The following is a 16,008-nucleotide window of genomic DNA, read 5'->3' as shown; positions in this document are numbered from 1 at the left end:
TTGATCTAGATTTTCAAATGGGAGATTAGAGAGCCAATCTGCACAGCAATTCCCTTCTCTATATGTGTGATTTATCCTCACTATCCAATCTTTATCCATCTATGCCCGTATGCGAGTCACAATATGAGACTCATAGGCTGGCTCTCCTATCTATGTGAGCCACGTGATTCCCACTTCAGAATAACTTTAAATGATAACTTTTCTCCAACCTGCTTCCCAAGCCATTTCAATCCCCTTTAAAATGCCCCATAGTTCTGCCAAATTAGTGTTACAAATGCCAATCCGATAAGAGAATCCATTAAACCACTTACCAGAACAATCTCTAATCACTCCCCACACGATGTCATTCCAGGATTTCCTTTGACCGCTCCATCAGTGTTAACTTTGACCCACCCCATTTTAGGAAATTTCCAATGTATTAAAATCTCCTCTTTTGTTACATGATTAACACCATTCTCTTTCCTATTAGCAACTATCCAGACCTTCTCTGCATACCTAAGTATACTGTTCAGGTTGTACTCATTTGGATTCCCTTGGACGCCATGTAGCCTTTCATTTCTCCATTGCCAAATCTTCCAAACAGCCACCACAAAAATTGTTTGCCAAGGAATACCTCTTAGAACTTATGTGGTTACTTTCAAGTTGGAAATGAGCCAATCCTGTTCATCGGATGTTAGGAAAATGGCACAAACCGTATTGGCTGCCAATATGTCCCATAACTTCCTAGCATAGAAGTAGTCTCTCAAAGTATACATCAGAGTTTCATCTCCATTATTGCACAGAATACACGTCGGATCTCCTAGTTGCAAGCTTGCCATCCTTTTTTGTTATGAGCTTTCCATGAGCTACTTTCCACAAAAACAGTTTAATTCTATGTGAACCTTTCCATTTCCATATATCTTTCCAAACTTCAGATCTCTCACTTGTGGTCATTGTCTGATTAGCTAGCAGCTTATAAATGCCACTCACCGAGACATTCCCTTTGCCAGGAAAGTTCCACTTTAATTGATCACGGTCATCTAAGGTATTGTGAAGGAGAAGACTTCGAATTGTTTGAATTTCCTCATAAGGAAGCCAACTAGATAACTCTTCAATTTTCCATCCACCAGTATCATTATAATCAGCTACCTTTTTTGTTGCTTCTTCCCACGGTATTGGCATCAAAGATTTGTCCATGAGTCTGCCATCATTGATTGCCCATCTGTCTTGCCAAAACATAACATTATTTTCATTTACTATCTCCCAGCTAGTATGATCTTCCATTTTTTTCCACATTAAACATATATTTTTCTATAACACAGAGTCCCCAACTTTACATGTAAATATTTCCATACCTAATCGGTTTCCAGCATATTTGGCCCTTAGCAATTTTGCCCACAATTTTTAGGGATTAGTAAATATATTCCATGTCATTTTAGCTAAAAAATCATCATTAAATAATGTTTTCTTTAACCCCAAACCCCCTTCAATCTTCGGTGTAGTCAAAGTGTTCCAGTTTATCAGGTGCATTTTCCCCCCATCCTTATCATCCCATATAAATTCTTTGTATTTTTTCCAGCTCATTACACACTCCAATGGGCAGTTTACCACATTGCATTTGGAATGAAGGTATAGTGGCCAACACTGATTATGTAAGAGTAACCCTCCCCGCCTGTGAGAGACATTTTGCTTGCCAACCAGATAGTCTTTGCTTGAGTCTGTCTATAATATCTCCATAATGTTTTTTAGTCACGTTACCATGTTGCATCCAAGCCCCCAAATATCTCCCAACATTTTTCACTCTTTCGAAACCACAAAAATCTGTAATTCTCGATACTAAAGCTTCCTCTGTATTTCTTGAAAAGAATATGCTACTTTTTTGCACATTAGTTTTTGGCCTTATGTTTCTTCAGATAATCTTAGGCATTGCATCATATTCTGAATCTGGACTTCATTCGCTTCAGCAAACAAAATTAAATCATCAGCAAAAATAAGATGGGATATTAACGACCCCTCCTTACCAGCTCTAATAGGCAGCCAAAGGTTCCCTCTAATAGCAGTATCTATAATATGGGACAACTTTTCCATTCCCAAAACAAAAGGATATGGTGAAATAGGGTCACCTTGACATATACCTCTAGTTGGATGGAATTTCTGGGTCATCCCTCCATTCCAAAGAATATTAATTGAGGTTGATTTCACCGACACCATTATTATGTCAATTAGCTTATCTGGGATTTGAGCTCCCTTTAGGATCTGATGTATGAAATTCCAATTAAGCCTATCATAAGCTTTTTCCAAATCTATCTTAACTACCATAAAAGCTTTTCTTCCCCTCATTCGATGCATACTATGGAAAAGCTATCACAATATTAACTGAAAGGTCATGGGTTCGAATCCAGAAAATAGCCTATTAGCAATTATGCAAGGGTAAGGCTGCGTATAAGGATTTCCTCCACCCCACACTCGCTAGTCGGGTTTAATGGGGAGTGGTTTTTTTTTATGTCTTCTTGGGACAAAACTTTGTGTTGGTGAGATAAGCTTCTCTAAATTCGGTCTCAGGCGTTGAACTACCAATTTGGATATTAGTTTATACAATATCAGACATAGTGAAATGGGTCTGAGCTGCTTGATGCTTGTGTGACCTTGGACCATAAGGATAAGCACCAGCAATATAGAATTTATTGTTGATAACAGGCTTGGATTCTGCCATATTTCATGGACAAAATTAACCACCTATTCCTTTATGTTATTCCAATTTCTTTGAAAGAACAGAGTCGGGAAGCCATCAATTCCTGGAGCCTAATAAGGTTGCATGTCAAAGATGCAATGTTTAATTTCCTCAAAAGAGGGTTTCCTCACCGTATTTCACTACTCTTGACTGGTTATAGAAGGCCACAAACTAGCTAACTCCAACCACCTCCTATTAGCATTATCTTCAGTGAAGAGATTTTTGTAAAACAAAATAATCATATCTTTTAGTCCCTTAGGATCCGAAATCTATTGATTACTGTCATTCTGTAGACGGTTAATCCTGTTGAAGTTACGTCTGATTACTGTATTCAAATGATAAAATCTTGTATTACGATCTCCATCTGCTTCCACTTGTTCCTGGATTTTTGAAACCACCGAAGCTCCTCTTCCTCTAGAACAACCTGAAGCTGCTTTTGTAAATCAGACTCAACATTCTTCAAGCGAGCTGAATCACTCGAGATAATTTGATTCTGAATTCTCTCAATATTTTTTGTTATTCTATCTTTTTTCTTGTTAACATCCCCAAAATCTTTCTTATTCCAACTCTCGAACTTTTGGCATGAAATGCTGAAGCATGTATGGAATGTCAAAGTTCTTATCCCAATGAGAATTCATTAGACCATTGAATCCACTATGTTCCTGCCATACAGTAAGGAACCTAAATGGTTTCTTTCCACCTGGATCAACATTGGTAAATAGATTAACCCAAATAGAACAGTGATCAGAGAGAATTCTAGGGAGATAGCATACCTTGGCATTATCAAACTGAAGATGCCATTGAAGATTCACAACAACTCTGTCCAACCTTTTATAGATCATGCGAAGATTACCCTATTTTGGTCCCTGCCATGTGAACATAGAACCATATAACTCCATATCACCAAATTCACAATCTTCCAGAACAGAAGCGAAATGATCACACTTAATTCTATTCGGAGGAGTGCAACCTATTTTTTTCATAACACTAGAAATCTCGTTAAAGTCTCCACCCACTAAGGCACTAACCAAGGTTCTGATATGTTTATACTAAGATTCTTTAGGTCTTCCTAGAGCACCTATTGTTGAGTTTCCCTCGGATTTGTGTAGATAGCCATACAAAGAAAAGACATATTGTTGTCCAATGTTACTTTCATATGAATCATTTGACTTGTTTGCTCTTTGGGCTCTACCTGACACCAATTAGAAGACCAAAGAATCCAGATTCCTTCTGAAAAACCATTTGTTTCTTCTACCCAGCATTTGTCAAATTAATTTTTTTCATTAATAACTCATATTTCATTCTATTTGTTCTAGTTTCCAACAGTATCACAATATGTAGTCTATGTTTTTCCACTAGTAACTTGACGGTTCACCCCAATTCTTTTTTGGCGGCCCCTCTACAATTCCAAAAAAGGACAGACATTAAAAATCACATTGGGGTTTACCAGGACAAAGGAGTACTTACTTCTCTAGTTTGAGATCTTCATGATTACTGACAACGCAACTTTTTTACTTTAGTTTGTTTTGATGATTTTAACTCATTTATATATAGGAAAATATAAAGCAAATTGTCTTTTCAAGGTTTTCCGGACCAATGAAAAATGGGTTAGCCTCACAAGAGAGAGAAAAGATCAATATAAAATTGAACAAGTTATTTATGAATAGTTATTATATTTATAACCTATTTTCGTTTACAACATCTTACAATCATATCTTAACCATTGATTTTTACCAATCAATAATTATTATTTTCACAAATCAAATTCATTAATTAATTATTAATTTGTAATAAATGATAAAATTGATTGATGAAAATCAACTGTTAAAATATAATTTAAGATATTGTAAATGAAAATAGATTGTAAGTATAACCTTCCTTATAATTTATAATTTGATAAACCATAAGAATAGAAAAAGTATTCACTTTTTTTTGGATAATAGGAATAAACACACAACCTAATACAAACTACTCAAATATCTCACCCACTAGATCAATTCTAATGGCTTAAAATGTTTTCACTTCAGCTACGGTAAACTTGCCTCTACATTGCCTATACCATATTTAGTAACAAACCATCTTGGTGATGCACCAGAAGTGATTTCATCTTCTTCATAAATTAACGGTAACCCAGCCTCCCATGCGGACATTTTTATTTTTATTTTGAATAAATTACACATATCTTTTACGGGAAGACAATCATATATATTTGAACTAGAAACATCTCAATTTTTTTTTCTTACATTTAAAAAAACTCAAACCCAAGATTTTACTTAAGCGATCATGTAGACGTATCCTTTTTACATACTGGTTTCATCTTTTTTTGTTGATTGAGAAACCATGCCAAGACCAACCCCACGGGGAACTATGTTGCCTTGTGAACATGCTGGAAGGGCCCATCAGTATGAATGGTCACTAGAGAACCCTCATCTTCTTGGAGCAAAGATCATTGGATCAACATTTCAAAATCTGTATTTGTTTGGAGATAAAAAAAACCACTATAACAAGTAGCTAATGTTGATTAAGATATTTCAGCTCACACAATAATAAAAAATTTAAGAAATTATTCTCACAAATTATTTTTATTTTATTTTTTGGATATTAGGGAAAGAAAAACTACAACACAAAACTACCTAAGGATCATTCTAGGTAAAAATAGCACTCAATAGATCCTTTTCTAGCAGCCTATTACAACCCAAAGGAGCATTAGGCAAAATGACTAAATTCCAAGATCCATGATCTACCAAACCAGCCAAGCAATCAACTACTGTATTACCAACCCTGTTAATATGACTAAACATCAACTTCCACTCCTTGCTTTTCATTTCCTGAATTCGAGACACCACTTGAAACAGAGGATGATCAGGAGCACATCCATTTTGAATTAAGTGCAAAGCATCAAGAGAGTCTCCTTCCCATTGGACTTGTCTAAAACCATGGTCCCAGGCCACATGAAGACCCATAAGAGCACCCCATAATTCAGCCTTCAAAGCATTGCCTTAGCCAACTTTCTTCATAAATCCTACAATCCATCTACCATTACTATTACGCAAGACCCCACCACATCCACTTCTCAAACCATCTAGGGAGCAGGCTCTATCTAAATTAATTTTAATCCAGCCCTCAAGATGAGGCTGCCAACTCACACTACAGTCCTCCATTTTCCTTGGGCTATTATCAATCACTCCTAAGGTTTTTTCAGCCTGAATAATACCATTAACATAAGTTCTAACCTTAAAGCAAAAACTTTCAGGAGAGCACACTTTATTTCTAAAGACTAGATTGTTTCTAGCTTGCCATAGCATCCAGCAGGTGGCTCTAAACGTGAGGCTCCAGCCCTGCTCCAGACCCTTCTCCTTTTTGATCTTCAGGTTGCTTCTAAGCCAATCTGAAAAGCTGCTACCAGAGAAATGGATCACATTGAACTTAGGATTTAATAGCATCCAGACCTTCTTAGCCCAAGGACAATCCCACATTACATGTTTGCAATCTTCACAGGGGTGGCAGCACCTGGGACAGTGAGCCTCTCCACCCATGTGTCTTCTATACCTTTGCTCATTAGTCAGGAGACTATTCCCTAGAAGAAGCCATAAAAAATGCTTTATCCTTTCAGGATCCTGCCACTTCCAAGCACAATCCCACAAATTATCCTGATTAGGCAAGTTAGCTGCCTCATCTCTGATGAACTGGTAGGCAGACCTGACAGAGAACAATCCATTGCTAGAAGGCCTCCAAATGACCTTATCAGTGCCATCATCCACCTTAGGGACCTCAATATCAGCAATAACTTCACAAACTTCTGTAGAAAGGTACCTATTGAACTTATCCCAGTCCCATCCACCATTCTGGGTCACACAGTTAGCTACTCTCCAAGTTTGAGCACCGACAGGAACATGTGCAGTAGCCTTGTCAATAAGCCTCCCTATTCCAAGAACCCAGCAATCTAACCAAAAATTTATGAGCCTCCTATCCCCCATTACTATACTAGACCCAGCCAGAATTTGATTCCAAGAAGAACACAAACCCCTCCAAATATTACTATCACCAACTGATCTAGCAATTCTGGGAACCAGACCCTCTTCAACTTTGTATTTATTTCTCAGAACTCTGGCCCACAGAGTCTCCTTCTTTGTTAATAAACCAAAGCCCACCTTCATGACAAAAGCTTGATTAAAAGCTTTAATATTTCTCAAGCCAGCACCTCCAGACAGCTTCCTAGTGCACATAGTTTCCCAATTAACTAGATGCACACCTCTCTTATTTTCAGTGGAGCCCCAAATAAATCCACGAGCCTGCTTTTCAATATTTTCACACATAGATTTAGGGATCCAGGCTGTTTGCATAGCATAGTTTGGCATTGCAGCCATAACTGATTTAACCAGAGTCAATCTTCCAGCTAGAGATAAAGACTTGGCATTCCAAGAACTCAGCCTGCTCTTGACCCTATCCATTACATGACCAAAGGATGCTTTGGTAACTCTAGAATGATTCAAATATACTCCCAAGTATTTCCCCAAATTAGGAGTACTCCTTATGCCTAAGCATTCGCTGATCTCCTTAGATTTGTTGAAGCCAACATTTTTAGAGAAGAAGACACGAGTCTTATCCAGGCTAATATTCTGACCAGAGCTCAAAGCAAACACCCTGAGAACTTGGTTCACCACAAAAGCCTGCTCCAAAGAAGCCTCCATACAAAGCAAGATGTCATCAGCAAAGAATAGGTGTGAAATTAGAGGACCGTTTTTCCTAAGCAAAATAGGTTTCCAGGCCTTAACCTCATTAGCTACTTGGATCAGATGGCCAAGTCTTTCAATGCAAAGAACAAAAAGGTGAGGGGATATAGGATCCCCTTGCCTTATACCTCTGGAAGGCTTGAAGAATTTAGTAGGTTTCCCATTCCAAAGCACATTCAATTCACTAGTGCCAATACATTTATCAATGACAGAAACCAGATTGCTAGGCAAATCCAAATCTATTAAAGTGTCATGAATAAACTCCCAGCTTAGCCTATCATAGGCTTTTTCGAGATCTACTTTAATGACCATCCCGCTTATCACCCTTCTTCCTTTGCATTGAGTTAATGATCTCTTGAGCCACCAGGATATTATCAGCACTATTCCTACCTTTGATAAAAGCACACTGATTCGGACTAACCAGTTTAGGCATCAACTCCCTTAATCTATCAGCAATAATCTTTGTAACCAGCTTGTAAGAAACACTGCACAGGCTTATTGGCCTAAAATCTTTCATAGATTCTGGATTGTCTTTTTTAGGAATCAAACAAAGATGAGTTTGATTAACATCCTGAACCTTCGAAGGATCAACAAAAATATTCCTTATCAAGTCACAAACAGATTTGCCAATAATGTGCCATTAAGATTGATAAAAGACAGCATTCAAACCATCCAGCCCTGGAGTTTTAAATCTACCCATTTTAAAAACAATGTTCTTAATCTCCTCCTCATCAGGAATATGGCTAACTTATTCAACTCAACAGCCTCCAACCTGGGGAAAACACCCTTGATGGGATAATCCTCAATAGCCCCTTCCTCAACCAGAAATAGTTTCTCAAAGTAGCCCACAACTGTATTCACAAGATCATTAGAGTCTGCAGTCCACTCTCCCATCTTATTCTTGATGGTCATCACTTTGTTGTTTCTTCTTCTAGCAATGGTAGTCGAATGGAAGAACTTTGTGTTTTTATCACCAAATTTCAGCCAAGAAACTCTAGATCTTTGGAACCAAGACAGTTCCTCTCTAAGCAAGATCATCTCCAAATCCTTCCAAAGATCACCCTGCAACCTCACAAGGTCCCTATCATATCTAGATTCCAGCTCCATATCAATGCCCTGGATTCTAGCATATAATCTATGCTTTTGTCTCATCTCCTCTCTAAACACATGATGGTTCCAGTTGGAAGCTTCAACCTCAAACTCTATTCTAGCTTCAGACCAAGCCTCTTTCTTCTCCCAACACTTTTTTACAATATTCCCAAAATCTGGGTTTGTCTGCCATGTAGCAAGGAACTTGAATTGCTTCACACTATTCAACTCTCGGGTAGTTTGATAATTGCTGACCAGAATTGGTTTATGATCCAAATTGAAGAATGGAAGATGACCAAGAAATCTGTTGGGCCAAGCCGTATTCCACTCCTTATTTGCACAAGCTCTATCAATTCTTTCTTGTAAGTTACCCCTCTTCCAAGTGTAACTAGGGCCCTTGAATCCTATGTCAGAGACCCCACACACATCAAGGCAATCCTGCATCTCAAGAATACTCCTCCAACAAACCTCCATACCACTAACTTTCTCAAATTGCTTCAGCACCGATTGAAATCCCCAAGAATAATCCAGGGAGAATTCACAGAGCCAGACAATTCCTCCAACTTCTCCCAAAGGATCTCTCTCTCACATCTCCTCGGGCTCCCATACACAAAAGTGACTAACTTCACCCTATTATCCTCCAAATAGTGAACTCTAGAGTGAACATACTGATGATGAGATTGAATAACTTCAACCTCTACATCCCTCTCATCCCACAAAACCCAAATACCTCCAAAAAACCCCATAGACTCCTGCTTGAAGTATTTAGAAAAACCAAGCTTCCTGCATATAGCTTCACCTTTGACACCATGAACTCTGGTTTCCAGCAAAGCCAAAACTTTTATTTTGAACCTATACTTAATATCTCTAATCAGTGCAGGAAAAGACTTTTTCCCTACTCCTCTACAATTCCATGAACAAATATTATTATTCATAAGCATAACTAAACAGAAGTAAAACATTCCAATCACCAAAATATTCATAATGAATTCGAATGAGGATGCAAGATTACTAAGTTCTTGCTACATTGCACTTGACTGACCACCAACGGTTCACTCAATTCTATCATCTCCTTATCACAACTACCTCCAATCTCCACATACATAGGATTAACTACAACGAGAAATTTCAACTTCCATACATGCTTGACCTCCTTCCCTGATGGGAACTTCACCCCTACTAGGATCAGGAGGCTTAGGTTCTGTAATAGGATCCTTACAGCCCATCTCAGCCTTGCTGGATTGGCCTAGCTTACCCTCGGACCAGAAGCTATCATCCTCCATCACCAAGTCACTTCATAGCTTCCCTTCTAGCTGAACACCAGGTTGAGAAACTTTCAGGTTTTCCTTACGGACAACACCTCCACTTCCAATCTCAGAACTAGGATTCGGGTTAAGAGCTGATCCCTTTCCTTTTGCAATAGGGACCTTTGGACCTGCCTTTTTAGTGCCAGGAAAATTAGCCTTAATACATGATGTCTTCTTGACTTGAGAGGGGGCTACTGCATTGAACTCCATCCCCACACCAATGCCCTGAGGCTTTTCCAAGGATACTATATTCTCCTTAAGCTCCTTTATCATAGAATTTACATCTTCTGGAATTTTACCCTGAGCACACTCCTGCCCATTTAGCCCACTGCTGGAGTTTGACCCATTCCCCATAGTATTTCTCTTATTAGAGATATCAATTCCAAATTTTCTGCTGGTTGAAGAGCTATTCTTTTGAAAATTCTGATTGATGTTCTTCCTGCGCTGGACAACCATCCAGGCTCCTACTCCTTGAGGACAAGGATTCTCCATAGGTTGGTCAGGGTCCTTATCAGCCGTGGATGATGTAGCAGGCTTAACAAAATCAGGACAAGCACTAGAGTTATGGCCATACCTCCCACATTTCAGAAAAATCAGGAACAATCCTTCATATTCTACCTTCCTCCTGCTCCCATCAAGAATATACTCACCTCTCAGAGGCATTGAGAGGTCAACCTCAATGCAAACTCTTGCAAACCGAGCCCTATCACCCGTCGAAGTGGTTCTGTCCACCTTGATCACCTTCCCAATCACTGTTCCCAGTTGGTTGAGGAAAGAAAATTAACAATATTCCTGGGGAACACCTGGTAACCTGATCCAAGCAGCCACCTTATGAATGTTGGCTTTCTCCGGGTCAAATCTGGGCTCCCACTTGCGTGTGGCTAAATAATGCCCTAAGATGACCCAAGGCCCACCGATAATGGCCAGGTTGAGATCCTCCAGACTACTGAACCTAACTGAAAAGAAATCGTTACCTAGGTCCGCCACTATGATGCTCCCTGCCTTGGCCCAGAGAGAATCGAGCTTCCTCTTCATGAAACCCACCCCCACCTTCTTGCCCAGGAGCTTGACAATGAGTGCATTCTTCCATCACTGGCACATCCTAGCTCTGGCCTCCTTATTGCTTCTTATCTCAACTGATCCATCCTTTCTGAATATCGTCTGGAAGCCCCACTCAGAAATCACACCCAAGCTAGGGTCCAACGGCTCCAACTCCGGATCTTCGTCCTCTACCAGCCAGGGAAGAGAGTCGCCGACAACCCCATGTTCCTCCCCCGTTACCTCCGCGAAGGATCTCTGTTTCACCAATCCAGGAAAGCCAGCTTGGTATTCTTTCACCGCCTCCCTCAAACGAGTCTCCGTGTGAATCTCCTCCCCACTCTTTGTTCTCTTAGTGCTTTTTCTTTCCAATGACAACGCAACATCATGCTTATCTCCCGCTACCTCCATTGAAGAAATTGATCAGGTTCGTGCAGAAACCCTATCAGAGGGAAAAAGAATCGCGCGCGTAGCTCTACGCGCCTAACCCATTCTATATTTTCTATAATATTCAATTACAAATTATTTTTATTTGTAACAAATATAAATATAAAAACTATTATTTTGTCTGCCTTTACCTAATAGCTTAAAATTTTGGTTGTTTGGCATGATATTAGAGCCAATTACTTAGTTAAGATGAGTACTTAGAGAATGCAATTTGTATTTGGGTTTGTGCATCTGACCTATGTTATATAGTCCAAACTTAATCACTCTTGGTTTAGTAATCCATATATGCTCGAAAAAACTTTCTTCTCAGATAGAGTTGACAAATATTGGGCCTTATATTTGAAGGGAATATTGATGAGAATTCAAGTGGGAGTGATAAAATTTTATATTAAATAGGAATGAGTTAAGCAAGAAACATATAAGTGAAATGACCTATAAACCTATACTTCAAAGTTTTGGATTGAGATATGGTATTAAATATTATGGGTTTGTTGCTTAACATCAATAATGTGTGGAGCTCTCTGACTACTTCTTATTCATCTGTTTTCACATAACAGATTTAGCTTTTGGACAATTGGTTGCTTGTTACTTTTAAACTAATTTAGAAACATAAACCATAATATATAAAAATAAACTTTTAATGAGTATTTTCAATATCATTTCAAATTCCGAAATCATAAATATATAACTATTAAATAAAATTTGAAATATATTCATATGACCTTATTCCTTAAATAAAATGAATGATTAAATAGATAAACACTAAAATAATTTTAAGTAGTTTATATAAACAAAGAAATTTAAATAAATGATATTAAAATTGTTTATATTATATAATTGTGTTATGATAAATAAAAGAATTAATTAACAATAAATATAAAGAACAATATAAAATTATTTTAGACCTGTTATAATTTTTATTATCTACTGATTAATATTTGAGCTGAGATAAGAGTCAATGAAAGTGTAGCAAAATCTCTATTATTCAGTAGAAGCTCAGGACAGGATGTTACTGTTCAGTAATTTGAGAATTGAAAGGGAATTGAGACATAGACGAGAAACGAGAAAGATGGAGACAAATAAATAGAGAGAAGAGAAAATAGAGGGAAGAATAAGTAGGAGAAATAGGGAAACTTGAAATTCTTATTTAAGATTCCGCGCGTATTATTTCGTATTTATTTTTTAATCCCTATTTTGTCGGTCATATATGCATAGAAAATCAATCCTTATATAAGAAAGTAATATGAAGATGTGATATTATGATATATAGATAAAGTTTGTTTGGGAAGAAAATAATCAAACACCACATATGCGGTAGACTTTTTAATCAACTTAAGCGAAAAATATATTGCTAATTTCTAAGGAAAGAATGTACCTTAAAGCACTATTCAGCATCGATGAGAAAAGATTTTTTACTCGTCCGGTGTAATCATTTTTTCTTTTTATTAATTTGGTTTATTTCAACTTTATTTTTTAAAATGATGTAAGTTATATAAAATTGTAAGTTTCACTCATAATTTTGTAAATTTTTTTTAACTAAGTCATTAATATCAAACACAATTTATATATAAGTTTAATATCTTAATATTAATTTTACAAACTTGTTATTCTCATACTAATTTTTTTTTATTGTATACCTAAAGTCGTAGTGACGAAATACTATTTACTCTAATTCCAAATTATTTAAGGTAAGTCGTGGCCTGTGACCACTATTTTAGGTATATAATTAAAAAAACTAGCTTAAGTCATATACGAGAACAACCACTTTATAAAACTAATATTAATTTGAGGTAGGATACTTTGATACCAGTGTCAAATTTGAAATTTGACACCTCATCTGAGAGCCGTTAGATCAAAAAAGATCAACGATTCTGATTTGTAAGCATGTGACACCATTGATCTTTTTTGATCTAACGGTTTTCATATGAGGTGTCGAATTTCAAATTTGACACTAGTGTCAAAGGATCCTACCTCTATTAATTTTATTTGGAGTTTACATTGGTATTTAAAACTCTACTGCAATTACCCAAAAAAAAAAACCTCTACTGCAAAGTATTAGATGTGACTTAAAACGATCTACAAATTATATTACTTAAAAAAAAATTAAAATTAAACCACATTAGTAAAAATGCAATGAAATTTCAGGTACACAGAAAATCGTATTCGAAAGGAGTTGTTAAATACAAACCTAATTACCCTTGCCAAGGTCCTTGGTTATGATTTTGTTTGCCATATGATGAACCCAAGTGATCAATCTCAGATATATTGAAGAATTCCCTTTGAGAAAATGCTTTAAGGCTCAGAAAATCTCTTGTCATTTCATCGTTGGCACCAGCTGCAGGTGATAGTGTTGATTTTGAAACAAGTTCATTACCTCTTGGAGAATTAAACATACCCTTCATAGTCATAGCCTCCTCAAACCCACTAGCTGAATGCATAGTACTTGCCATCACATCATTAAAAAGAGAATATTCTTGATCAGCTTCTGTGTTTGCAGCATCACATTCTTCCAAGTAATCTGAAGTAGTTGCAGCTTTATTCCCATAAGATGCCAAACCATGACCAAACCCAGTTCCTATTTCTTCACGTGACGGCATAACCATTCCAGAAACAGCTGAAGATGAAGCCATATTATACCCAGTTGTATTAAAATATTCATGCACGTGAACCTGCTGCTTCAAGTGGTGGGGTCTAAGCATGCCATGAGAAGGTGCCGTTACTGTTACACCTATTTGTGATGCCTTTTGCAACAAAGCAGTGGCAGACATGTGAGGAGAAACATTGGAATGGAAAGAAGGAAACAAAGTAGTTGTAGGGTTAGGGTTTTCATGCTGGATTAAGCACTGGTCGAAATGCATTTGGTGAAATGGTGGAATTTCTGGTCTTAAGTTGAACCCTTGTTCTATTTTCACTGATGATGGTGGTTGAAAGCCATGGCTATGAAGTTGTGTGTGAGTGGATAGTAAAGGGTTCATTGCTGTGATTGTTCTAGCACTTTCCTGTGCTAAAGCATCACAGAAGGCTCTGTGAGTTATAAAACTATCCCTCCTGCAATCATAAAAAAAGAAGGAAAAATGAGTTATATAACTCATGTTTATATAATAAAGTATAAACCATGTTTATATATTAAATATGAGAAAAGTTATATTTACAAACTTTTTATTTACAAATTATACTAAGTACGATCGGTCATACTTCAATTAAGAATGTATGATCGGTCACACTTAGTGTAATTTGTAAAAAAAAAATTATAAATGGATCTTCTCCGTTAAATATAGGGAAAAATGAGTTATGTTAAGCAATGGAAAATGTGTTTTGAAGATAAGCTGATTTGGTTTTGGGATTTGTATATAATCAATTAAAACTAATAAGATTCTTACCTAGAGAAAAGGGTTCCACAGTCACATTTATACTCTCTGGTGCCACAAATTTTGGAGTGAGCTTTCCAATCCGATTGAACTGCGTAACGCTTGGAGCACTTGTCACACTTCCATTTCTTCTCCCCATGCTTCCTGAAAAAGTGTTTCTTGATTCCAGTGAGGTCCCCAAGGGCCCTTGATGGGTCATGGTGAACGCATGTTGGCTCTGGGCATATATATACTTTCTTTCTTGTTATTTCTTTGCTATTTTTCTTCTTTAGCTTCCATGGCAAATTATGCCCTCTTTTATGAAGCTGTAGATTCTGATCTCTTTGAAACCCTTTGTTACAAACCTCACAAATGAACCGGTTTGTTGTCATGAGGGTCTTGGGAGTCAAGGCTATCACTTCAGCCTCAGGGTCTAAACCGAACCGGGTGAAAAAATTTAAACCAACATGATTCAATATTGTAAAACAAACAATATTATATATATTAACAGGCTAAGCTAATTATTGCAAACAAATGTTTATTTTTGCACCAAATTAATTAACCCCTCTATATATAAATATACCATCTCAATTAAAAGAAAAAAAAAATATTAATAGTATTGGTCAACCTGGGTATCCTGGAAGGCTTCTCTTCTTTTTGGGCTGTGGTTCTTGATTTGTTGAAGTAGATGAGTACTGAGGATGTAGAGAACCATTGTCATTCCTTGTTCCGGAAGAAGCACTTATTTCACTTGATGCAGATGTCAAATTGGACATATTTTCATCAACCACCAAGCCTTTCATCATGTCTATATGTGTATATATCAAATTAGATATTATTGAGAAAACAAACTCTATAGATATGTGAGATATATGTACACAAACATTAATATTTGTGACAGATGAAGAATTTCTGAGATCTTAGAACTGAACCTTATCACAATCTGCTTACACCGGAAAAGGAAACATATGGTAGGGAATGGATCTGATCTCTTTAGCTCATGGATCCACCTTAATTATATAGTTTTCTCTATTCTTCAACCTTGTAGCTTCTTGAGAACACCGCCAAGAGAGAAACTAAGAAGAAAAGCTGAGAAAGATGAATGGATCCCGAGATGGATTATTGGCTTCAAAACCTATCTATATAAGCATATATATCCAAATCTAGCTAGCTTCTTAAGGTCTTAAACAACCAAATCTCGCTGGCAACTAGCTCCGCAAAGTGTGCTTCAAGAGTATGCTAATTAAGCACAGTTAAATTTTCATGAGTTATTTGTGTGTGTGTGTGTGTGGATGAGGGAGAAAGAGAGAAGAGCTAAGGAGAAGAATGTGGATGAG

At 37.1% G+C, this 16,008-nt stretch overlaps 2 protein-coding genes across 4 annotated transcripts; both read right to left on the bottom strand.

The window, feature by feature from the left end:
• Nucleotides 1-5,709: 5,709 nt before the first annotated feature.
• LOC133310843 (uncharacterized) lies at nucleotides 5,710-9,006 on the bottom strand. Its single transcript, XM_061511844.1, has 3 exons — nucleotides 8,113-9,006; nucleotides 7,753-8,020; nucleotides 5,710-7,682 (listed from the first exon to the last, which is right to left on the bottom strand). The coding sequence occupies exons 1-3, from the start codon at nucleotides 9,004-9,006 to the stop codon at nucleotides 5,710-5,712; spliced, it is 3,135 nt and encodes a 1,044-aa protein (XP_061367828.1).
• Nucleotides 9,007-13,443: 4,437 nt separating this feature from the next.
• LOC133310840 (protein indeterminate-domain 12-like) lies at nucleotides 13,444-16,008 on the bottom strand. 3 transcript variants are annotated; one of them, XM_061511838.1, is made up of 4 exons: nucleotides 15,604-16,008; nucleotides 15,300-15,479; nucleotides 14,705-15,104; nucleotides 13,444-14,372 (listed from the first exon to the last, which is right to left on the bottom strand). In XM_061511838.1, the coding sequence occupies exons 2-4, from the start codon at nucleotides 15,475-15,477 to the stop codon at nucleotides 13,517-13,519; spliced, it is 1,434 nt and encodes a 477-aa protein (XP_061367822.1). In that variant the 5' UTR covers nucleotides 15,478-15,479; nucleotides 15,604-16,008; the 3' UTR covers nucleotides 13,444-13,516. The 3 variants fall into 3 exon arrangements, with proteins under 3 accessions (XP_061367822.1, XP_061367824.1, XP_061367823.1); XM_061511840.1 differs by having other exon boundaries at nucleotides 15,623-16,008; XM_061511839.1 differs by lacking the exon at nucleotides 15,604-16,008 and having other exon boundaries at nucleotides 15,300-15,579.

The sequence above is a fragment of the Gastrolobium bilobum genome, unplaced genomic scaffold (assembly GCF_033153095.1).
Source record: "Gastrolobium bilobum isolate Gb01-03AN ecotype WA unplaced genomic scaffold, APGP_CSIRO_Gbil_v1 utg305720, whole genome shotgun sequence".
Taxonomy (NCBI): domain Eukaryota; kingdom Viridiplantae; phylum Streptophyta; class Magnoliopsida; order Fabales; family Fabaceae; genus Gastrolobium; species Gastrolobium bilobum.
The sequence above is the reverse complement of the archived record's forward strand: the minus strand, read 5'-3'. Positions and strand labels throughout refer to the sequence as shown.

Bases quoted from the DNA above. Each gene is read 5' to 3' on its own strand.
- LOC133310843 (XM_061511844.1), bottom strand. From the start codon at position 9,006: ATGGAGGTTTGTTGGAGGAGTATTCTTGAGATGCAGGATTGCCTTGAT. The intron at 8,021-8,112 runs GTTTGAATGCTG...GATCCTTCGAAG, and splicing joins TAAAACTCCAGGGCTGGATG to GTTCAGGATGTTAATCAAAC. The intron at 7,683-7,752 runs GTCATTAAAGTA...ACACTTTAATAG, and splicing joins GAAGGGTGATAAGCGGGATG to ATTTGGATTTGCCTAGCAAT.
- LOC133310840 (XM_061511838.1), bottom strand. From the start codon at position 15,477: ATGATGAAAGGCTTGGTGGTTGATGAAAATATGTCCAATTTGACATCT. The intron at 15,105-15,299 runs GTTGACCAATAC...GGTTCGGTTTAG, and splicing joins AAGCCTTCCAGGATACCCAG to ACCCTGAGGCTGAAGTGATA. The intron at 14,373-14,704 runs GTAAGAATCTTA...TTATGATTGCAG, and splicing joins TGTGGAACCCTTTTCTCTAG to GAGGGATAGTTTTATAACTC.